This window comes from Tympanuchus pallidicinctus, unplaced genomic scaffold (genome assembly GCF_026119805.1).
Source record: "Tympanuchus pallidicinctus isolate F22 unplaced genomic scaffold, pur_lepc_1.0 scaffold8, whole genome shotgun sequence".
In the NCBI taxonomy this organism is placed as follows: Eukaryota; Metazoa; Chordata; class Aves; order Galliformes; family Phasianidae; genus Tympanuchus; species Tympanuchus pallidicinctus.
In genome coordinates this window covers 11697319-11721207 of record NW_026294802.1, presented here as the reverse complement: position 1 = coordinate 11721207, position 23889 = coordinate 11697319, and the positions used below count along the sequence as shown (strand labels likewise).

The 23889-nt window shown below is 39.2% G+C and overlaps 1 protein-coding gene across 5 annotated transcripts in view; it reads left to right on the top strand.

Annotated features, from left to right (window-relative positions):
• Nucleotides 1-23889, top strand: part of LARGE1 (LARGE xylosyl- and glucuronyltransferase 1) — a 278243-nt gene that overhangs the window by 162883 nt on the left and 91471 nt on the right. For all 5 annotated transcript variants that reach the window (XM_052667466.1, XM_052667467.1, XM_052667468.1 and 2 more), the window contains one exon: nt 9022-9193. In XM_052667466.1, the coding sequence (XP_052523426.1) occupies nt 9022-9193 (172 nt within the window). The remainder of the gene's footprint in view (nt 1-9021; nt 9194-23889) is intronic.

Below are 23889 nucleotides of genomic sequence, written 5' to 3'. Positions count from 1 at the left end.
ACATAATGCCTACTGCTAATGTGCATGTATTTGCATAGTTACTAAAATTAAAAAGCTAGCATCAACAATATTTTCATGAATTTATATCTTCCCTGATGAATGTGTACAAAGAGCTTGTTGATTGAGTTCAGTAGCAATTAAAAGGTCCTACTGATCTTTCTTATCTTTCTGTACCGGTGAACTGAGAAGGGCAGCCATAATTTGCTTTTGACTGTTGGCCAAATTCTAGCTGTGTCTACCTATCGGTCAACTTTTAGAAGAACATTCTGGCTTTCTGCCATTTTGTCTAACCCAATTTACATCTCTTTCTTTTCACTCATTCACTGATAGGAAGGGAAAAAAGAAAAAAAAAAAAAAAAAGAAAAGAAAAAAAAAGAGGGAGAAAAAATAAAAGGCTTTATTTTGTAGGGAAGGCTTGCACTGTTATCAATACCAGAGAAGTGGGACTCAAAAGGTGTTTGATTTATTCTCACTGGCTTTTCTTAGGATGCTCTCTGACCCTTGCTTGTCCTTCAACCTTGACTACCACAATGAGAAAACAACTGAGTTGAGGCCAAAGTCCTCAAAGCAACAGGAAGCATCATGAACTAAAACTCTCCTGTCTTGTCTTTTCTGTTCTCCAGTTTCATCTCGGAGAAGAGTAGAGAAAAACAAAGAGAACTTTTAGCAATTTGGTGATAGCAAAAAACAGAGAATTAAAAATGCCTCACAATGAGAGAAAAGAATTGATTATAGTCAAGTGGAAATTGTTCTTTTGAGTTTGGTGGGGTTAAGCAGGGAGAGGAGGTAGAAACCTGCTGGAGGAAAACCAGCCAAAGCCCTAAGAGAAGGGAGATATTCCACAAAGATCAATGACTCTCTGGTCATTTCTTTTCTGAAAAGCCATACAGATGATGTCTTGACCCCTAACTGCAGAGACACAAAAAAAGTTGTATAAAGTTAAAACTTCATATAACAGTCCGCAGTTTCATCCATATGAAGTAGATTAGTTCCAAGCACAGAACGTGTCTTAACTCTTGGATCCACAGTTAATTTTCTTATTAAGATGTTCTGAATTAGCATCTTTAAATCAGGTTTTTCCCACTTATCTGCCCTTTGCATGTATGTATATATTGGTGATAGATTTGGAAAGAAAGGTTAAAAAAAAAAAAAGAAAGGAAAGCAAGCACCAGCATCAGACTGTGTTACACACTTTGCTACAGAGATGAGAATTAATTTGCAGTTATTTTGCTTTGCTGTATGCTAATACTGATCTGGGAGGTACTATTTGTTCTCCCTTTTTAGTATCTAATCTTATTTTCCAGTTGTGACTTGCTCCATGATTTCTGCATTTGCTCTATGTTATCCAGGACCCAGAGGTTCAGATAACCATCTATTTCAATCGCAACCTTTTTGCTCACTGCTATTTGTATCAAGACTTGTTGCACGTATGTGTGGAAGATATCATCTGTTCATAAAGCAAAAGATGAGGCAGAATTCTATTAAAGTCACCAGTGCTTCTGTGATGAGTAAGAACAACAGCAGTCAAGGCCTGCAGGAATACAAAAATAATTTTGACAAAAACATATAAATTCCTATCCCCTTACAGTTGTTTCTCAGTGTGAATTAATATTATTTTTGTTAAGTACCCAGGCACAAGAAAGTCTAAATCTAGAAAAGTTACACAGCTTTGCTAGGCTCCTGGTATCCTTGGCAACCATTCATATAAATAGTAAGGACCTGTTAGAGGGGTAGGGACTATCAGCATAATAGAAACCTGTGAATCACCTAGGAAAAAATTAAACTCAAGGTTAAAGTCGTTTATGTTCCCCAGAAAACATTAGGAGAATGGTGTGTTTTCGTTTAATTCAGGAATCATGTTCTTCTGTTAACATTGGTTGGATATGTGACAGGAAAGAACAAAGGTTCGGATTTTTGTTGTGGTTTGTTTTGTTTTGTTTTTTCTTTTTATTCCCCTCCCCACGCTCAAGGTGACATGCAGGTAGGTTCCTTTTGGTGTTTCTCTGGTGGCACCTTTCAGGTGGTGAGTCACTTTCTTCCTCCTGGGCTCTGCTCACTCAGAATGAACCCATCTCTTTTGATTCTTCTTTTTTTTTTAATTGCCTGTAAAAAGCAGTGTGATAACGAAGACATGAATGTTAGGCATATTTATTTTTAACCTGCTGATACTCTTCTTTCTAAGATTACATTAATCCAGTCTCAGCAACAGTATGTTTCATCTTACTCTGATAAATCAAGAGAGGGAGGATGGAGATCAGCCGTGTGGGTTTAGGTGTGAGGCATGGCCAGCATGAAATAGGAAAGAATATCCTGAAACTAACCCTGATCTATGCTCATGCTGCTGGAATTGTGACTGTTTTCGTGAATGTGAGAAAAGTCATGGGAAAACTTCACAGCTGGATGAAGTTCTACCTGTGTGAAACTGAAAAACAGTGATGAAAAATACTGTATGTTGAAAAAAGTGCCTACTCTGTGCCAGTAATATAATTTTGTTTATATTCCCTTATTATGCTTTGTGTTGCAAAATAAACACAGTAAAATGATGGTCATTAAATGGTGACAGTATTTTCCTCCATCTGAGAAACTACCTGAAAGCCACAGTTCTTCTGGCTTTGTCTTAAATAGAATCACCTGATTTAAAAAGCAGCATTTTTATCTTGCTACCTCTAGCATTCATAGGAGCAGCAAAGCACTAAATGAGTAATGAAAAAGCTATGCAAATAAGTTATCAACTGTCTCTAGGAGGTTATTCATCCAGTCTAAGGAAAATAACTTGTTACTATGATCTGATTCCGTGATCAGAATTTCCATGGGTGTTTCCCATACTTGGGCTAATTATAAAGGCTGAAGGAATGACCAAAGAATTTGGTTTGTTCTTGCCCATTTTGGTACAAGTTTTCAGGTCACTATCAGACAGAATTCACAATATTTGTGCAAACCTAAAACACTCTTTTTGATTATACCATGACATGGAAGTTTCTGTCTCTTTCGCTTTGCTGGCCAGTTTTCAGATCCTGAAGTTAGTTTGTCACCTTCAGGAATCTTTTGGAATGTGGGCAAGGTGGGGATAATTGTACTAGGTGATCTTAGCAATCTTTTCCAACCTTAATGATCTCATTTCTTAGTCCGTCTCTGAGAGGGGTACATGCAAGTGGCAGCTTCTGCCTGTGGGCATGAACCCCACCAATACAGCCCTTGGATTCTTGCAAGATATTTGCCATAGTGATGCTTTTGTCAATTTATCTGAACAAGAAAGAGTATATTTTATTTGGAGTGGACATGAGGATATTATTTCATAGCAGAGGATTATTTTGATTATTTTTTTCCCCAGGGGTATCAAGGAAGATGCAGTGAATTTAGTGAGAAAATCAGTGTAATATGGTTGCATTTTTACAGTGTAAAGAGTTTAAGGACATGCTGCCAGGGAAAACACTTCATCAACCAAAGTTCTCCCATCTTATCACACTGAACAGGAAGGATTTTCTGTAGCTCAGGGGGTGCCACAGTGCTATATGCTGTGAGATAGGGAGGAATTTTGATAAGAAAACGGGAAAAATATGTTACTGAACAGACGAGGAAGGTGTGAGAACTGCAGCCCATTCAATCAGAAAAGTCAGGTTGGGAGGCAGTCAGATTCAGTTAGCTGGAGAAAGGCTGCATCTGCAAAGGAAATGCAGGGTCAGGTTTGTGTGACTGGTTAGCTCATCCTCTGAGTGTTTTATTATGTACTTCCTCCCAATCCTAGCTGAACATAGCAAGCCAAATTGTTAAGTTTTCAGTCAGCTGTTCTTAAGAGTTTAAGTGATGAGAGGAACATGTACAGTCCCTCAGAATATCTTCTTCTGTGTTAGCTACTGTTTTGTGTTGTGATCTGTATATGTATTTACAACCCAGCACTAGGGTAAGGCTTCTAATACATTTTCTCTTTCCTTGTGCTTCACTTTATAGTTCTTATCCTAATTTTATTAAGGTAACAAGGAGAAGGATGAATGCAGAAAAAAATGATACTTGAAAACAAAATACCTGAGCCTGTAAGTCTGAGGGCATTTAGAAGCATGGGGTATAAAGAGGAATGTGATGGTGTTTGAATTTAATTAATTGGGCTGTTAGCAAATACAAAACTGTGTCCCATGCTGGCACACAACTTCAAGGTATATTTTTCTCCTGACATAACCAGAGCACTTGCCTTCTTCCTTTTCATTCTCATGCTCATGACTGGCACTAATCCCTGCACCATACTTTTGACACTCAACTTTCCAAGCTGTCTTCCTTTATCCTGATCCTATGATCAGATGGCAGCTCTTAGTAAATCAGAGAAAAGAACTCTAACCATGTGTGTACAGGGATGGGCTCTGAATTGGCCATAACCACTCAGGGAAATGGGTTTGCTATTAACAATAGTTCTGTGAAAAAGAATGACAGCCAAATTAAATTGGTAGATAGCTGGATCCATGCAAAGAGGAGTAGCAAATAAGCTGTGGAACTCTTTGCAGTAGGATGTTGCAGCTGGTTAAATTTACAGCACCTAAGAAATTGTCAAATTTACAGATGAAAATTCCCTGAAAAGCTGTTAACCACAGGAATACCACCTTTGGCTAAGAAAATGGTTAGCCTTGAAGTGATGAGGCAGATGCACTACATCATCTTTGAAAATCTCTTTCAACTGAACTAGTCTACTCTAGTCTAGTCTATTCTGCTCTACTCTGCAATACTCTATTCTACTCTACGGTAATCTACACTACTCTACTATATTCTGAAATTGACACACCTTGCCAGACGATGGGAGTATTGATGGGGGAGATACCACTGTAGAATTTCCATGCTTTTATGCTGTTTGATAGGCTCTCTGTTATTGGAGGCTGCCTGCGGAGCTCTATAGACTCTTGATCAGGAACCATACAGGCACCCATAAAGTCTTCTTCCTCTTCTGTTGGTCACAGCTCCCACCCTCATTATTTTCATACAGGTAGTATTTCCCATGCTGCTCTCTGCTCAGTCTACAAGTTTCAATCCTCTTCATAGACTCCTAAAGCCTTGGCATGTGGTTGCTATACAGTTCATTCAGAAAAGTCACTTGTTTTCCCTCAGTCACAGAAACAGGGAGCTTGATTTTATTTTCAAGCTGTATGCATTAGACTTCTTTCCTTAAAATGATACCTCTGCAGCTGGAGCAGCAGTGAGAGATCTGAGTTGGGCTCTGTATAGCCACACTGTTTCGTTCAGCTTTTCCTATAGATGGTCTATGCGGTTAGGGAAGACCGTGTTGGCAAAGTATCCCTGCACGTGGAGGCTGTTGTTGCCACTTTTCTCCTATTTACTGAGGTAATCAGTTCTGTATAGCATGCACTTGAGCATGTACTTCCTGGCAGAAGAACTGAATAATGTAAATAGTTTGTTTTCAGTCTTCAATAATCATAGATTCACAGAAGGGCTTGGGTTGGAATGGACTTTAAAGCCCACCTAATTCCAACTCCCTTGCCGTGGGCAGGGCTGTCACCCACCAGGTCAGGGTCTCATCCAACTTGGCCTTCAGTGCCTCCAGGGATGAGGCAGTAAAAATGGAAATAATAGAATCGTAGAATCACCAAGATTGGAAAAGACCTCCGAGATCATCCATTCTGATGAAAGATCTTTAGTAAGACATTTTTTAACTTACCTTACTAAAAGAAAATAAGAATCACTGTCAACACCAGCTAAATGCTTCTCTTTCCTCATGAACTAAAATGCAGATTCTGAGAGCTAGAGATCTGAGATAAAAATACAGACTATGTTATTTCTACTGAAGTGAGAATTACACAAATGGGAAAGTATGTCATGCAATTTTGTGTCAGTTTACTCTTTTACTAACTCTTTTTTTTCTGCTCCTCCCATACCTTCTAGGAATATTTGTTCTCAGAAAGCTATTCTGATGCAATTTGTAAAGCAAATGATTCACAGACATTCCTGTATGGGCCATTTTAACTAGTCTAAAGAAAAAATATATTAAGACCTACAGAAAATACTGAGATAACTTTTACATAAAGGAAGTGGCTAAAGAAGACAGCTTAGAGGTTGCACAGTTTCGCAGGCATTTGTGTCTACGCCACCTTAACTATTTCAAATTGGTGTTACTGAGCACCGATTCAATCATAGTGTTCTTGAATTTTATTTTATTTTTAAACAAGGTTATATGTGATGTCCATAGAGAATGAGCCTTCATAGTCTTGTTGTGTAGGGTAAGGAGTTTTTCTTGGCATGTATTTGACATGGTTACATTATTCATGATTAGCAATGCCAAGCAAGAAATTATTCATTATTCTAATTTGACCCCTGTTTATGTTTTAGTCAACACTACTTTAGGAGGAGAGAAAATTTCAGGTATGTTGAGCCAACTGACAGTTTAAGCTTCAGCTCAGGTTCAAATCAAACACTTGGACCACTTGGAACAGAAACTGTTCCTCTTCATTTTCAATAGCAATCGTTTGAAGTATCAGGCTTCAGGATGGCAAGCCTGCCGTGTGTTGAGGTTCTGGGAATCTTGAGGGAAAAGGAAGTAATGGCTCCTTGAAGGTGACTCTTTTCCAGCTGCCTTTTCCCTTCTCTGCTTATTTCAGGCTATCCTGGAGACATCTGAGCCCCTGCCATATTAGACTCATTTGCATAAACATATTAGGAGTCATTCTGGAGCAGTATTGCATTTGGACTAATTAAATGAGGGACATGCCATCCAAAATTAATAACACGGGAATGGATAACAATAAAAGCAAGCTCAAGTCTCTAAAATTACATTAACTCCGGCATTATGTCAGTATGGCTGGAGAGCTGATCCCCATGGCTGGTACAGCACAGCTACGTCAAGCTACGTCAAGTGACAGATTCAAGATGATGTGCAGAGGTTGGGGAATCGAGATAAATACTGCTTTGCTGGCACTTAGTGATGGTCCATTCCTTGGGCCATCGTTTGGGAGAACCGGGATCGCAAATACTTCGAGTTTTGAGGGTATGGGTTTGAAGTTCTCTTTGTCACACACATAGAAAACAGTTCTGGGGAGTATGGAGATTTATGTGTGTATACCCAGAGACTTAATAGTAGCATATTTCAGGAAGACAGAAATTAGATTTCTCTTCTAAGCACCATGCGAATTACAGAGAGAACAAGCAAGCAAGAATGAAGTAAGAATGATGGCTTCATAAATGAAACCACGCTGTGTGTTACTTCACTCTTGAACGTATTTCATAATGGTTTCTACCAGAGTCCTTGCATTTTTGCCCATTCACTTGCTTCTGCTAATTCTGGCATTCAGCAGTGCAAATCTTATAAAGGAGAGCATAAGTATGTAACACATTCACTTGTCTAGGTGCAGCGACAGCAAGGTAGTGTGAGCAGATGGTTATGTGCAAGTTATATGTGCAGGCAAGTGAAAGCACTAATTTATTGTCAGGATGAGATATTTTGAAAAACTAAAACACAAAAACCAACAACAAAGAAAACCATAACAAAAAAAATAATAGAAACAAAAGAAAAACCAACCAACTTCGCATCTTGGAAGTTGTTTTAAGATAATCTGATTTTCCTGCCTTTCCCCTTAAAATTTGACTTTAAGGAGAAAAGGTTTGCTCTGGTATCCTCAGTCTTTTTAATTAACTTAGTGGGGGGAAAGTCTGCCCTGATACAGGGGTTGTGAGTATACAGAAGAAAGTTGTGTATCTTGTTAGAGGGAAAAGAGAAGGCCAGCTTAGGCTGGTAGAAGCCTTGTTTCTTTATATTCAAAAGGAAATGCACTCTATGTAGTTATTATTAGCTTTTCTTTAACCACTCTTCCAACTTCCCAATAAAGTTTAGGAATTGGTTCTGTTACGGGAAGGTTTTCTTGAAGGATCCTGGAGGAAGTGAGTTCTTATGTGCAAAAGCTATTTCACATAATAAATTTTACAGTGCCAGTAAACAGATACAAGGCAGTTAAGCAACAGAATCAAACTTCAGAGCTTTATGAATGCACTGGGCTTCTACCTACCTCCTCTGAAGTATAAATTCCAGGCTAAATCCTGAAACCTTTCTCACTCAAGCTGCTGAAATTCAAAACACTAATGGAAGTTAATGGGAGCAGTGCTCAAGAGAAAACTCAGTAAAAATCTGAGAACTTCAGTGCATGCCCTTTAGAACATTAAACAAGGATTTTCAGACAGAGTAATAAGAACAATTCAAAAACTTTTATACCTCGCTTTTCAGTGATGACTTCTGGTATTGAAGAACTTGAGCTCACAAGAAGAAAGTGAAATATATAGCTCATGGAAAAATCTAGTGTCAGTAGCACAGTTTGGAAGCTGTAAAAATGCTTTGTTTAGCCCTTGTGGAAGAAGTATAAATGTTTAGGTTTGCTCCATTGATCAAATAAATAAATAAATAAATAAATAAATTAGGCTACAGATCTTCTCCTTTCTCTGCCTTTGAGTACCTCTGTATGATGTCAGTAGTGATAAGATAAGGGTGTAAGGTCTAAGGAAAATTTGAGCTTTCAATTAAAAAAAAAAATGATTTGCAATTTTCTGGCCTATTGTTCCAAGTGAGTGGCATTTTAAAATTTTGACCCATAAATCTGTAATAAAGGAAAAAAAAAAAAAAAAAAAAGTTCTACTTCATAGTCAGAAAATTCTGGGAATAGCAAACACAAACTTTTTTTTTTCTGTTTGAAAAAGAAAGTAACGTATGATACACCTGGAGTTGTGGATTACAGATATATTTCACTCCTATTAGGGTATGTGGATGTCTCAGAACAAATTGTTCTACGTTGAAAGGACTTGTCTGATTTTAATTGTATTGTATTGAAAAGTTGCCTCAATAAATCTTTTTTGTTCCAGCATTCAGAAACTTCAGGGTATTTCAGAACTTCTAACGTTTATTTGAAAAAAAATTTTAGATGGTTCTGTTTTGCTCGTACTCACAGACTTTCCACTGTTACAAGAAACCAGAGTCAGAAAGAGATTATGTATCTAATTGAGATTATTTTTTCTTTTTCTTTCTCATTTCCCTTTTCCTGTTAGTCGGAAGTATCTTGGATCCCCAACAAACACTACTCTGGGATTTACGGGCTGATGAAGTTGGTTCTGACTAAGACTCTACCTTCCAATCTTGAGCGAGTGATTGTCCTCGACACAGACATAACGTTTGCCACTGACATTGCTGAGCTGTGGGCTGTCTTTCACAAGTTCAAAGGTATTCTAATGATTTTTTTCCTCTTTATTCATGGAGGAGGGACAGTGGTAAAGCAGACAGCAGAATGAATGTAAAAGTCTGAGTTACATTGGATGGTTTCGTTCTTTCAGTGTAGTTGTTCCTTTTGTGAACACTTTCATCAACAATGTCCCATATAGAATGATGGACAACACTTATTATCAGTGTAGTTTGTTTTATTGATCCAATCATTTGGGACAGACAAGATTTTGACAATAGAGTAGATGATAAAGAATTATGAGCATGCTTTACTGAAGTACCATTCAATCCCCATAGGTATCCAATATTTGGAAGAACTGGTTTTATACTACTTCTTATTAATAACAACTGATTAATACTTTTAATATAACTTCTCTGTGATGCCACTGACAGTGAATGAAGCTTGGATCGTATTCAGACTGAGGAGATTGAAGGAAGCAAATTTGCACATCTGAATAGACATGTGTTACTGTGTGCTCCTGTGTTCACCTAATGTAGCTTCCTTCCCTGTATCCCATGGCTCCTTGAAAACATTCTTGACAAGGAAGAGACACTGTTAGAGTAACTGTGTAATGAAATGGTGACAGAATAGCTCCCCAATTCCTTGTCACAAACCAGAGTGCTTTCTTGGCTAGTACATGGCTAAAATTACCTAGTTAATTTTCTCAGACTTGCGTGTTGCCAGCTCTTCAGGGTCAGAGGCATGCCCTGCTGTTCTCTTGCCCTCAGAATGAGTACTGGAGAGCTGGTACATGCAGAGGCATTCCATTGTCCTGCCTTGACAGCTCACAGCCCCATAGAAGTTCAGCCTTGATGTTAATCAGTTCTCTTTAAATCACCTCGGGCAAAAGTCAGCCTAAGCGAATAGAAGAATTTATTTACAGAAGCCAAAATAAGCCACTCTGTTACAAAGGTGACAGAAAAGAGAGCACATTCAATCTGCTTAACCCATGTTGAAATCCAGAATGCCTTTTTGCCTTTGCTGTACCCAGCTAACAGGCAGTAGCACTTATCTTCTGCTCAACCATCAAGCACTCAGTTGTAGTGCTTACTTCTCAGTGCATTTTTTTCCTTTCAATTTTCTGGAAATACCAATATCCAAACCAGAAGCACTCATTTACTTATTTCACTGAACCATACACAAGCTTTTTTCATTAAGGAATATAAAGAGGTGTATGAAATGAACTTGGGCACAGATCACTACATGGTCAAGGACACTAAAATCTGAATTGAAATTAGAGAGATCCTCTCCTTGCTTATGTTTTCTGGCCTAGTTTCAATGAAGGCTTCTCTTTTTAATGGGGTAAGAAACTAAGCATAAAGCCAAACTTGTAAAGAAAGGAATAGGGAGCAATGAAGGCCTAAGGAAAAAAATACAGGCAGAAGAGATAGAAATATAGACAAGGATGTTTACTGAAAGCCAGAAAAGGAGATGTAAACCAAGGCAGTCATTCAGCTAATTAGAGCTGTGGAAAGCTCTAAGTCACACACAGAGCCAGAATTCCTGTGCACCTGCCAGCCCTCATAACATACCTATCACTCCCATGTCACACGTGTATGATTTTGTAAGTTGTGTGCTTTGTCTTCTTAATTCCTGCTGACCACCTGCTTCTCCACAGTGTTTTACACATAGCAACAAATTGCTCAGTGTCTACATCTGCTCATCTCCCAGATGGTCACATAAAGGCTTAATAGCACAGTCCTGTAGAGCAGGGAGATCAGCAGGGTGGGAGAGGACTGAGGAAAGCATGTGTGCCCAAAAAAGTGATCCAAAATCTTGGAGGGAAGAGAGAAATGAAAGTCTGTCAGTCCAAGCTTGTGGTGCAGCTTACTATATGGAGTGCAATCCCATTAAGCAAAGATTTGGTGAAAATGGATTGTGGAAGACAAGGGCAGTAGTCTGGAGGGTTGCTGCCCTTTTACTGCTTAGTAAAAGATTGATTTAACTCACACAGTGATTCTCAATTTGTCATCAGCGTCTTTATTTTTCCCGTCAGTGTCTCATGTCATTAGCCCCAAATATTCAAATGAAGGGTCTGTTTTTAAACAAAGGTTGTAGTCATCTCCCTTCAGAAGTACCAAGTAAGTTTATGAAGATTCCTTTGGGACAATTCAGTGTATTTCTTGAAATATCACTTAAAAGAGATGCAGAACTCTTGGGAAGTCAAGTTCTAATCTCCAAAGGAACCTGACGTTGTCCTTGACCCCAGTTTAAGGGGCAACTTTACAGCCACAGGTTCCCTTCTAGAAATGTTCAAATACCCAACTGTTGGCCTGAATCGGCCATTATAAATTGCTTACACCAGGATATTGTTCAAGCACATACAAGAATTTTTCACGTCAGTGAAACCCCCTTCTGTGGGTTGCTGCAGGGTAGCACTTGGGATTGTCCAGCACAACCTCTTCCAATCTGAAGTCAAGTAGAGATGGGAGAAGGGCTCTGTGACAATTTCTGTGCCCAGGAAGACTTTTCTTCTCATACCAAAATAGTGACTAAAAGAGAACAGTAACTCAGATTGTCATCCTCTTGGAAGAAACTAAGTTCTATCTAGAAGCCAGGAAGAATTTCTTTACTGTGCAAATGACAAAGCAATGGCAAAGACACTGTTGAGTCTTCACTTTGGAGATCTTCAGAACCTTTAGACATTGTCCTGGGCACCCTGCTCTGAGTTTCCCTGCTTGAGAAGAGCTCGAATCAGATGATCCAGAGGTCCTTACCAATGTCAGTCAATTTCACATTAAGGATTGTTTTGCAGTTTAGCCAGGTATGATTTTCTGTGTAGAAAAGCCCCTCGGTGTATTTTTAAGTAGTACCTAAAATACTCAGTGTCCTTGTTCTGCAAAGGTTCTTTCAGTCATTTCAAGAACTGCAGAAAAGATCAGACCCTTACATAGTAGCTTAATATATTAGTTGTTAAAACTACTATTATATCCACTCTGCAGAAGGAAAAAAATTGAGTACAATTCCCTTTGTAAATTACTGTTCTTCTGCCCTTTTCTGATAAGCTCTTTGCGTATGCCCTTATGATAAGTGGTGCAACTATCCTGTGCACAAATTAAGGCTCTACATATGTGAATTTATTTGAAAACCTCCTCTTTGAAGTGGCAACCTTAGGCTTAGGGAGAAATTCACACCTCTTTTCAGAAGAGACTGTCTCTCAGCAATGTGCCATTTAATATTTTCTTTCAGCAATTACTAAAGATCGTATAATTATTACTTTCAAATGCAAGTTTCAGTCTTTATGTGTAAATATGTCTTTGGAAACCAGTAACTTACTTCAAGAGTCAGATACAGGTTTTCAGCTGGGATTTGAACATTTCTTCTTTAGTCTTATTCTCTCCTGTTCTCCCAAAGATAAGCAGTCTGTTTCTCTAGAACAGATATATCTATATATATGCTACCAAATATTGACTTCAAAGGTGTGAGTCTGCAGTCCGTCTAGTGAAGATAACCTGTCATGCATGTTTTCTGTGACTTAGTTGACACTGATTAGGTTTTCTATTCATCTTTCACAGGATTTTGACAGTTCTAAACTTGAGAAAGCATCTAGCCTAAGGGCAGAAGAATGGGACTGTAGATCATATGCATTCTTAGATGAAGTGCTGCAAAGTATTTCAGACAGCAAGGATTAGTGTAACCAATATACTTTTATTGCAGAAATTGTGTGAATTCTTCTGAGAAAAGAGCCAGTCCAAAGCCATGCTCTCTGCCATCAATCTTAAAGTTATTTTAAAGGCCACATCAGATAATTGTTTTGATATTTTTGCTTACCCAGATTCTTGGCATTGAAATGTGGTTATTTTATTCTGAGCTTCTCATTTTGACTTTAACTGTTTGTTAAACATGGGTTCTCATGAGCATTCATTTTAAATGTCTTTGTGAATTTATTTGGGATCTGACTATTATGGTAATGATAATTATTTGTTACAGGTTGTTGTTCCAGTCAGGATTTCAGCCTGTATATATCATGTGTGCTTTACGTATCACAGAATCATTGAAGGTTGATTAAGGTTGGAAGGACCACTAAGATCATCTTGTCCTACCACCAGTGACCACTCATTCTATGAAACATTTACCCTTTTCTTGACCATCTCCCAAGATGGTGACTCTACCACCTCCCTGGACATCCTGTTCCAATGCTGCACCACTCTTCTGAGAAGAAATTTTTCCTGGTATTCAACCCAAACCTTCCCTGGTGCAACTTAAGACCATTCTCTCTTGTCTTTTCACTGTTACCTGGGAAGAAGAGGCTCACCTCCCCACCTTGCCACAACCTCCTTTCAGGTCATTGTAGAGAGTGATAAGATTTCTCCTGAGCCTCTTTTCAGACCAAATAACCCCAGTTCCCTCAGCTGCTCCTCATCAGACTCGTGCTCCCGACCCCTCACAGCTCTGCTGCCCTTCTCTGGACACACTCCAGGGCCTCCATGTCTTCTGATAGTGAGCGGCCCACAACTGAACACAGCACTCAAGATGCAGCCTCACCAGAGCTGAGTACAGAGGGACGGTCACCTCCCTGCTCCTGCTGGTGGCACTATTACTGATATTTCTAATACAAACAAGGATGCTGTTGGCCTTCTTGGTCACCTGGGCTTATATGAATTGCAAGAAACGATCTCTGTGCTTTACTTAGTCTTAGGTGACCATTCTCCTGTCTGCGCAGTTCCCTTAGGCCATCACTGTACATGAGACACAGGTGAGGCCCACAAGTGAGACCTGAACAATCCCTGTAGAGTTAAGTGTTGAGGGCCCCTTTATTAAATGGAATTCCATGTCTAAATACATGCAGTATCTCAGAGCCTTTATTGAGCAGTGATGACCTACCACAATATGTTAGTCTCACAATCCAGCCAGCTAATACAATGAATGTTTTAATTACATTTAAGCAGTACAGCAGGATAGAAATTAACCGGTGTGTTCCAAATAACTCTACCTGTAGATTAAATCATCCAGAGAATATAAACTGCAATTAGTGTTGATCTCTAAAAATGAGTCTTCTGTGGAAAGCTGAATAAGACATTAAGGCAGAATCACCTACCTTCATTACCAAGGCATCCAAGAAGGAGAAATGGCAAACTTAAGAGAAAGACTGATTCCTATATTCCTACTTTGCATGAGGAAAAACATGCAGTAGGTGTTTGCTTTGTGTCAGGAGCTCAAACCGTGATAAAAATCCATACAGATATCACAAATACCAGAGAAGGTCAACAGTGGTTTTGGTACCACTGTGGTACCAAAGATCAAGTGCCCACAGCTGAGGGAGGATTGGCACATTGTCAACCCCAAACCTAGAATTCATAAATGCTCAGCATGTGAGCGCCCTGTTGTATTGCTCTGCAGAATGCCTGAGGTAGCAATCTTCATACAGGTTAGTTCTGAGGTTCTTTGGGAAAAAGAGCAAATGAAAAAATCACAAGCATCCCAAAATTCACCATCTCCTGTGTAGGAGGTTTAGTAGTGACATTCCTACAAGAACTGTTGTATGCAAGGTTCTAATATGACATACATGCATGGCTTTTAATTTGTGTTTGAATCGGTGTGCCAGAAAGTGAGATGCTGATGGCACCAGTGAGAGTCAGGCAGAGCCAGCAGGTGCTGTACAAATGTGCCTGAATTTGGCTCTACCAGTGAAGCCCTGTGCTAATAAACTATGCCTGTTACAACGCTATGTTCTTCTGCAAGGATTGCACTTTTGATAGGTATTCCAGTTTTGTGATGATGTAAAACACTCTGTTGTTGCCAAGATTAATATTTAAATTTCATTGTCACCTATGGCTGAAGCCAGGATTTGAACCCAAAAGTTGTTTCCAAGCAGGTTCCATAGTTCAGTCTCTCAGTTTACAATCAGTAAACCATTAAAGCTTCCACAGATCATTCTGACACAGGATCTCTGCAGGCTGACATGATGTTTGTGTTAAATCCTGCAGCGATCTTTCTGCATCCTCTGGTCAGTACAATAGCCTTTCTTTTCTCACAGTTCAAGAGGAAGGCATTAGCAACGTACACGATAGTGTGTGAAGAAATAACACAGTATGAGTCAGTCTTTTTGTGAGGGAAACAGGATCACACTGTAGCAGAGTGCATTAATAAAATTGTCAGGCAGCTATTAAAATAGCTTAAAATCATCTGAAATTTTATAGGTGTCTGAAAAGGCCGAATGGCACTTGTCTTCACTCATAAAAGGAACATCTGTTAGTTTCTGAAAGACTTGTATAAGTGTTTAATGGTTAGACTACAGTACTTAGCTCATCCTAGGGTTATTCCACAAATGCAATACATTTTCTCTTTGAAAAGGTCCCTGTGGAGACTCTGTCTGCTTAATATCTTCTGTTCCTGATTCGTGGTGTTTCCATCTTTTCTGCTGCAGAAGCTTTGAAGTTTCATTGAGAAAGAATCCTGCTTGTTAGCTATAGCTGATAGAAGTGCTGGGATGTGTTGTCCTCTCTCTGGTGATGCAATTCTATCACCTGTGTGTGAAGCTACAGCACTGAACACTGAATTGCAGTTTATCTAGGTGAAGAGCCAAAGAAAGTAAACATGTAGGACATTAGGGAAAAAAAAAACCACAAGTTTTTAACCACAATTGGAGATTTTGCTGATAACGAGGAGGGGATCAAGGAAAAGAGGTGGCACTTCATCTAGCTGTAGGTATCCCTGTCCATTGCAGGGAAGCTGGACTAGATGACCTTTAAGGGTCTCTTCCAAATCAAATGATTCTATGTGTGATGTATTGATTCTGAGGATCTAGGAAGAAAACAGTTCTTTCCACACTTGTCAGATAAGTTGTCAGGTTAGAAGACCTTTTCTATTCCTTTTTTTCCTGATTGCTTTGCCATGATATTCCATTACTGAGGAGGGAATATGTAAGAAAGTTGACCTCCGTAGAAGAGCTCCAGTGGGGAGAGTTTATTATAAGGATCAGCATGTGCACATTCTAGTTTATGGGTTTTAATGTGGCAAGGGACATAATCAGAAAGTTCTGATTATGAATTGCTGCCAAAATAGAATAGCTGCAGTTTCTGAAACATCTGTAGTTCTTTTTTAGCTGAATGGTTCTTTGTTTTCTGCCACCAGGCAGAAATATTCTGAGGTTAAGGGTCAACAGTGTATAAAAATTGCGTGTAACTCATGGTAGGGAAAATTCTAAAACGAAGAAAAAAGAGGAAAAAGGTGTGGATTCTTTATTTTTCCGTTTTCATTTCTAAGGGATACCCTTTGGTCATGTTTCCAAGTTGTTTCCTGTGAGGGCAAGGGATGTTTTAATTAAAAAGGAAACTGATACTATTTTGTCATCCTTTGATTCCTCAACTGGAGGTTTCAGAAGATAAACCACCCCATGTTACAAGATTTGTAATAGAATCTTGTTGGCAGCACTGAAATCTGAGGGCTCTTTTCTACCTTCTCAACATCAATCTAGTGCTTTTTCTGCATTATTTTTCTCCATTTTTTGTTAAGCTGCCACTCATTCTACAGCTGTCTTTTTCAGCTTTGATGCTATGATGTATCAAACACCCAAACTAAACATTGTATGACTCACCCAGTGTTGAAGAAAAAGAAATAAAAAAACAAGCAGTTTCTGTCTCCTCTGAACTCTTTCTTTGGGATTTAGAGAGACATTAATTCTATGAATCTCAAGTACTCCAGCTGTGGAGAATAGACCTAGAGCTTTTCAAATTGCCTTGCAAATCTGTTAAGGGAAGGCTGGGCAGAGCAAGCCATCATGGGAGCAGAGTGCATGTCCCACATCAGGAGGTAGAAAATCTACCCTCTCTCGCACTAACAGACTCATACATTTGTTACCTCTGGCTCAACAATTCACAACTTTGCTTTTTGTCATTGTTGAAGGCTATTCAGAAAAGTGCACTCTTCGCCCTGCCCTTTGGATGCTACTCCCCTTGGCTGGAGCACACAAATCAAGTCCATGTACTGCTTGCTCTCCCTGGCAAGTCACTGTTGCATGAGGTAGCTGACAGTAAGGCAGAGCAAGTGTATGAGCAGGTGGTGAATATGGAGGAGTGACAATGTATCTGTTATCCCAGTGAAGAATTTGCAGTGACGATTCACCTCTGCATGTGTGAAGAAAAGCCAAGCCCATGAGACGCTTGAGTCCTTCACCTAAGAAGTGAAATTTACTTTAAGGTTTGTTAGTTGTATTAGCAATACAAATAAAAAAAATTAAAAAATGAATGGATAGGTTTGCATGCCTGAGGCCCTCATTCTAATTACATGCAATCTATCAAGCACATATGCTTTTCACTGTTCTGTGACATGCATTGTAATAACATGATATTCTGTTCTCTCCTTCCTGAACCAGGCATATTCTCTGAGCCTGCCTTGTTCTGCATTAGCAGTCTGGTTTTTTTTAAGGACCTATGGCCCCATTTCCAATTACAAAGCTTTCATCTGAGGTTTCACTTTCTTAGTTTCGTGCTGCAAATCATGACTCTAATACAGGCAGCACAAGGATTTGCATGAAGTTTTGTAGGGAATTTCTGTCTCAGGCTCTAGAATGTATTGTCTATCAGTGGTATGACTGTCCCATCAACAAAGTGAGTGCATGGTATTGCTGTTTGCACAACCAGGGAAGAGGGAAAAGAGCTTACAGAACTAAATCTGTTTATTGCGTAGTTGAAGTAAGGCAGCCTACAAATGCACCATGTACAGAAACATTGTTCCAAGGAAAAGCAACAATCAGTGCAATATTGGGAATTAGTAGACACCTCAGAAATTCCCCCTTTTTTAGGCAGTTTAGAGAATCAGAGTAATCTGAACCCCTTATTTTAACCCCCAAACAAAAGAAGTAGGCATGTGTTCTAAGGACCATCTCACTCCACATCACCTGATGTCTTTTTAATTCTCAAGCTTGCTCTCCTCCATACTCTTTGCAGTAATCTCTAGTTTGCATTCAGTGTAGGCCACACTGTGCAATTAAACGAATGAGTTTTTTTGCCCCTCTGACACTTTCCTCAAAGTAAATCATTTCTGTGCTTTGGGATAATGCTAAAAACAAAGATTTTTGTCCTTGCCCTTGCAGAAACATACTGAAAGGTGATTGATAAGCTTGAGAGTAAAACTCAGAGACCAACTGTGTCCATAGCTTCTCTGTATTTTTATTTTGTTTCCCAAATTTAGTGGCAACAAAATTCATATTTTGGGCTTAAGTTTCACGTATGGCACATCTGTAAAGCTCTTATCTCCGTTCTGGGAAATGTGGTAATTTTTTTTTTCTTTTTTACTTAGCAACTGGGGAAGCTGTCAAATTTATGCTGTTCTGATGTACCAGGAGAATTTCTGTATGGGTATATGGGTGGAAGTGTAGCTAGGAACATTTTGTAACATTCAGTTGTGCCATTGGCAAATAGGCCAGACTGTGAACCGTGTAAAGTTTGAGGACCAGCACATGCTTACTGCTTCTGCCCTGCTGAGACACTGGTAAGTTTGAGCAGGATTGGAGCTCTGTAGTAATATGAGTAATCATAATAATTTTCTCTTACATGCTTGTCTTTGGCTTACTCTGTGCTTCCATTCTTCTAACAACAGAAACTGTGAGCCAATTTGTGCTCACACCAACTACTGAAATGTACACCCCCCCTGAAACTGGCTGAGGTTCTCCTCAACTTCATTAATTCACGATCTTACCATATCTTCCTGCAAATGGTTGTATTTTATAGACAGTAATAATGTTTTCTTCCTGCATGCCTCAGAATATGGTTATTGTAGGTGCCAAGTGGCATCTTGTCGACAGGCTTTTTGTCAACCTACTTCAGAGAGAGATTGGTACCAATTTTTATAGTATTTGGAGATTCAGGTACTTTCCCACACCACTAAGAAACGATGACATGAATACTGTTACGCTGGTATCCTAAAATCCTGTGAGTGCACATCTCGGCTGGTATAAACTGGCTTTATGAAACATTGGAGTGAACCGGATGATGCTGACTTACATCAGTAAATGATTCTAGCTCCTGTATCTCCCGATTTACATAAACTTTACAGCTGCTTTTATAGGCTAACTAAAAAAAGCTGGAATAGTCAGGGGAGCAGTCTTTAAATTCTTCTTCTCAATCACTTCTTTCAACTCTAGACCCCTGGTATGGGTCACAAGTAAAAAGAGCTGGGTGATCTCAGCCAGATCTGATGTGCATGAAGGCTGAATTGTGTAAGCAGGGAAGTTAAAGGACATGCCACTGAGTATGAGTTTTGAGGCACCTTAGAAGGAACAGGAGATGATGTTTGCATTACTGTTGGTAAAATTATCACAATCACGTGATTCTTTGAAATGTAAAAATGGAAGTGGTAAGTAAACAACAAAATAGCATGGAGATGAAAAGTAGGAGTGAATATATAGGATACTGAGAAGGAAGAAAACACAGGAAAAGAGAGAAGTAAAAACACATCCCAAGTTAGTCAAGATAGATTATCTTAAAACTTGGCTTAGATGAGCTTAAAATGTCGTAAATCACAGTACATATCTGTGAAGCTGTAGAGAAATAAATGTATGTGTCTAGAAATTTCTTGCATTTCCTTGGCAGCAGCATCTGACTATATGAAGAATCCTGCCAAGGAGATAATGGAGTATACATTAGCATTAAGGAGCTAACCCAGTATTTAAGTCAGTGCAATTTGGGTCTGACCCTCCTGTGAGGAGGTGAGTGCTACAAGTATCACCCCATCTTGGTTGGGGTCATCAACTGGTCCTGCTGTCTTTGTTATTATACTTTTATTTGTTTTGCTTTATGGTGCAGGAGCTCTTCTTGTGGTTTAACACTTTCAGTTCTGGTTTACAGAAGAAAGTTTCTGCAAACCCACTGCCAAGGAGCCAAGTGGTTTTCTTTTTCCAAAAATGCTTTGTTCACTGTAACACCCAATCAAGTGTTTGTGTGGGGCAGGAGGGCTGAGAGTGATTTGTAAAATTGAGAACAGCAGTAATGAAGTCCCATTCTTAGGATTTTTTTTTTTTTTTTGCTTTGGCTTTATGCTATTGCTTTTAAAGGTTTAGTTGCCATAACAACCCAAAGCAGTCCTGTATTACCATAGAAACATGCTGTTGTGGGTGGCAGTTTTTATGAGAGTCTTTTTTTTTTCCTCTCTCTCCTCTTCACACGGTGTCTTTAACATTGGCCTTTTTGCTGATATATCGCATTACACTACAGGGGTTCCATAAGTGTTGGAATTATGTAATAAACAACAAAAAAATGAAGCAAATACTTAAATCCAAGAGGAAAATCTGGTTGTCTGGGAATAAAGGAAGAAGTAGCAGTAAATTCCTTTTTCTTAACTTGGAAGTCAAAAAAATTGAGCTTATTTCAGGGCTGGGTAATCAGTCCACACGAGTAAATACTGAGGCAAAAACATAGTGAAAGGGGAAGTAAGAATATGCACCAGGGACTTAGTATAAAAACAGCTTGTCATGACAGTTGTAGTTATCAAAAGACTGGGCTACTTTAATGTGCCCTGCATGGGGCTGCTCCTTGAGACTCTTCAGAGGCTGAAGTGAGAACTGCTGAACGAGGCAGCCCTCTTACAAAGCGCTGCTTCATGCTGAGAAGTCGGTTCCAGCTGCATACTGATCGCCTGCTGGATTCGGATGATGGTCCTGACCTGTCAAGCCCTAAATTGTTTGGGATCCCTCTCTGACAAGGACTTTCCCTTTTCCTGTGTGAGACCTTTCAATAGCTGTACACTGCAAAATCTGCTGGGTTAATAAAAATTGGTAATAGAGCTTCCAAAAATCTGTATCCCCATCTATTCCCTTACTTGGCTTTGCTAGAGCAGTAGACCACTGGAGTACGTCAGCACTCTTACTTGATAGATTACTGTGCATGTTTATTATCTGACTTCAGACTGAAGTCATGGACCAGTTGCAGACTATATACTCTGTCCCAGCAAAGTGCAGCTGAAAAGACACTGGTACAGATTCATCATTTTATTACAAGCCACACGACTTGTTTGGGGAGACAGTGGAGAAGCATAGCCAGACAGCAGTGGAGATTGTTACTGATCAGGGTTGTTATGGGAAGGCATGACTCTTGTCAGTTCTCTCTAATCTGTTGCATCTATTATGAAAGAACTTTTCCTTCCCCATAGTTATATTTTAAATACCATAGAACTTTCCTGATGGTATCTTGCAAGAGTCTACCTTGTCACGAGCAAGCTGGCAGCAAAGAGTACCATGAAGTCCAGACATGTTTTATGGTTACTGACTACAATGGCTACAATCCTAGACAAGTCTGCTATTGCTCTTATATGGCTTTCAGTTCTCCAGGTTCGATTCTGGATTTCTCAGCCCTGCTGGAAACTGCTGATTAGTGGGAAACAAATTTTCTTTCCCATTTTCTGAATATCTCCCTCTAACCTTTTCAGAGACATGATGTGCTAAGATGCTTCTTATCCTTCAATTTATGATATTGGAAATCCCACCTATGATCTTGAAGTTTTTACATGAGAAAATTTCTATGTAATAGAACAAAGATTTGTTGGAAATAACTCTCCTCTTCCTCCTCAACTCCTTCCTCGAGTCAAGAAGTTTCCAATAAGAAGTCAAAGGTTATTGTTCAGTACTGTAAACACTTCCTTCTTTTCCTTTACATCCTGATGACATTTTCACTTCTACCCCATGAAAAAGTTGTAGCCAAACTTCAGAGAGACTTTTATATCACCTTGAAATTAGTTCCTGTTGCAATATAATTACTGAAGACTGACCACCATGCAGTGTGATTGCTTCTCATTAATCTTACTAAGTAGCTATATTCAGTACAAATCCATGCTCAGAATGGTCCTTCCACTTCTAATTCAAACAGGCTGCCACAGCTGCTTCTTTCTGTCAGTCTTCCTGTAAACTCTGTAGTTGTAGTTGAGTTTTATAGCTGAATTAGAAGATACTTATTTTCTTAAGAGCTGAACTGTGCACAGGTGCTCAAAGCTAACATCTTTTCCACTTGTTTAATATTGAGGAAACTCACTGTTGAGCAAAGTACATGCATGAGTGGGTTCTTGAACAATAATGGGAAAACTGAATGATATACCCTGAACTTTTCAAAATTGCTGGCTAGTTACCTTCTACAGTACTAATTTTAAGGCAGCTGTTGCCTCTTATATAAGCTTCATTTTTAATGGAGCCATAGATTGAAAAATAATCTTTACCAGTCTCGTGACTGACATTTTTTTTCCTATATCACTTGACAGAGATTGATGTATGAGGCAAGCACAGGTAAAGAAGCAAGATTGCTGTCCTAGAATTATCTCAGGATTAGATCTAGATCTGGAATATGTATCTGTGCAGATGGAGACTTCATGGAGTTCTCCTTTTAAAGTGAAGCAAAGATGAGCAGGAGCTGCAGGTTGCAAAAAGCTCTCTTCTAGCCCTGTAACAAAAGAGAGGTGATTCTAACCCAATTATTCATCTGGGAGTTTCAGAACACGTAACCAGCATTAGTTTGACCTAGCCAGTACACTCAGTACCATTTAAGCGTGGGCAACAAACACTGCACTTGAATATCAGCATACTTCAATAGTTCTTCATGTGCTTCAGAGCTGAACTGTCATTACATTTGTGACAGCAATATTTGAGCTGCCTCATTTTTCACCTTTCTTACAGTCTGCAGCCCTTTTCCTGTCTTTCCCATTGCTGTGTGTTTTCTGTAGGGAATTGGAAACATTAGCAGCATGTACCTGAGGCACACCTGCAGTTCCTTGCTGGAACACACAGTCTGAACTGGGGAGGCACTCTTCACCACACAGATAGCCAGGTCTGTCCTTAACCTTGCCCCAAAAGGCACCAAAATTAAGAGGTACAGAGTCTTGTTGGTTCAAAAATAGAGTAAATATGGACCTAGAGACCTCGGCATAGGATCAAAATGTCATAGCCATGTAGTACTAAGTGCTAAGCTGGTACAAATTCACTGATTCATTTTTGTTCTAAAATGTTAATGGGTGAACTCTATTCTGAGAAACCTTACTCTGGATCAGATGCCATCTGTCTTTCCATAGTAAGCTTAAAGTCAGCATAAACTGCAAGTCATGTGCTCTGGTTAATGCAATAGAAATGTCATTCTGTGCCCACATTTGATTATGTATCAGATTTGCTCTGCTGGGTGACTCAATCATGAACAGATCCTGTATACTAATGAACATAGAGCCATCTCTGGAGCAAGGCTTGGACTAACTTGGTTGCTCTGGGGTACCTTCCTGTTTAACCGACTTTCACATTGAAGTCTGACGAGACTGCTAATTTCTCAGGCTGAAGCTTGAAAGGCAGAGTCTAAAGTGGAAGAAATTTGATTTTAGAGATCCCAAGCTCTGATTAGTCTTAATTTATCCCTTGGTAGAAGAGTAAGATGTTTAATCATTTCTCTAACAATATGTAAGGTCTCCAGGTTGTCAAAATTAAGAACTAAAGATTGGGTTAGAAAATCTCTGGAAAGTGTGTGGAGACCTAGAGATCACCTTTCATTATTTTGGTCCTCTTGTGACCAGTGCTTGAAAAAGCAATGATAAAGTCTGAAGGAAGTTGCAACTGAAGTTCAAAGCAGAGACGGGAGAGCTGTAATTTAAGGCTGAGGGCTTCAGAAAACAAATTTTGTAAAAAACAGAGCCATGCTTACATGTCCACCTCTGCAAAAATGCACTGAGGATATACTTCTTAAGACATCCAAAATAGCTAGTACTTTTTGTTCTTCTCTCCAAAGGCTACCTCTGT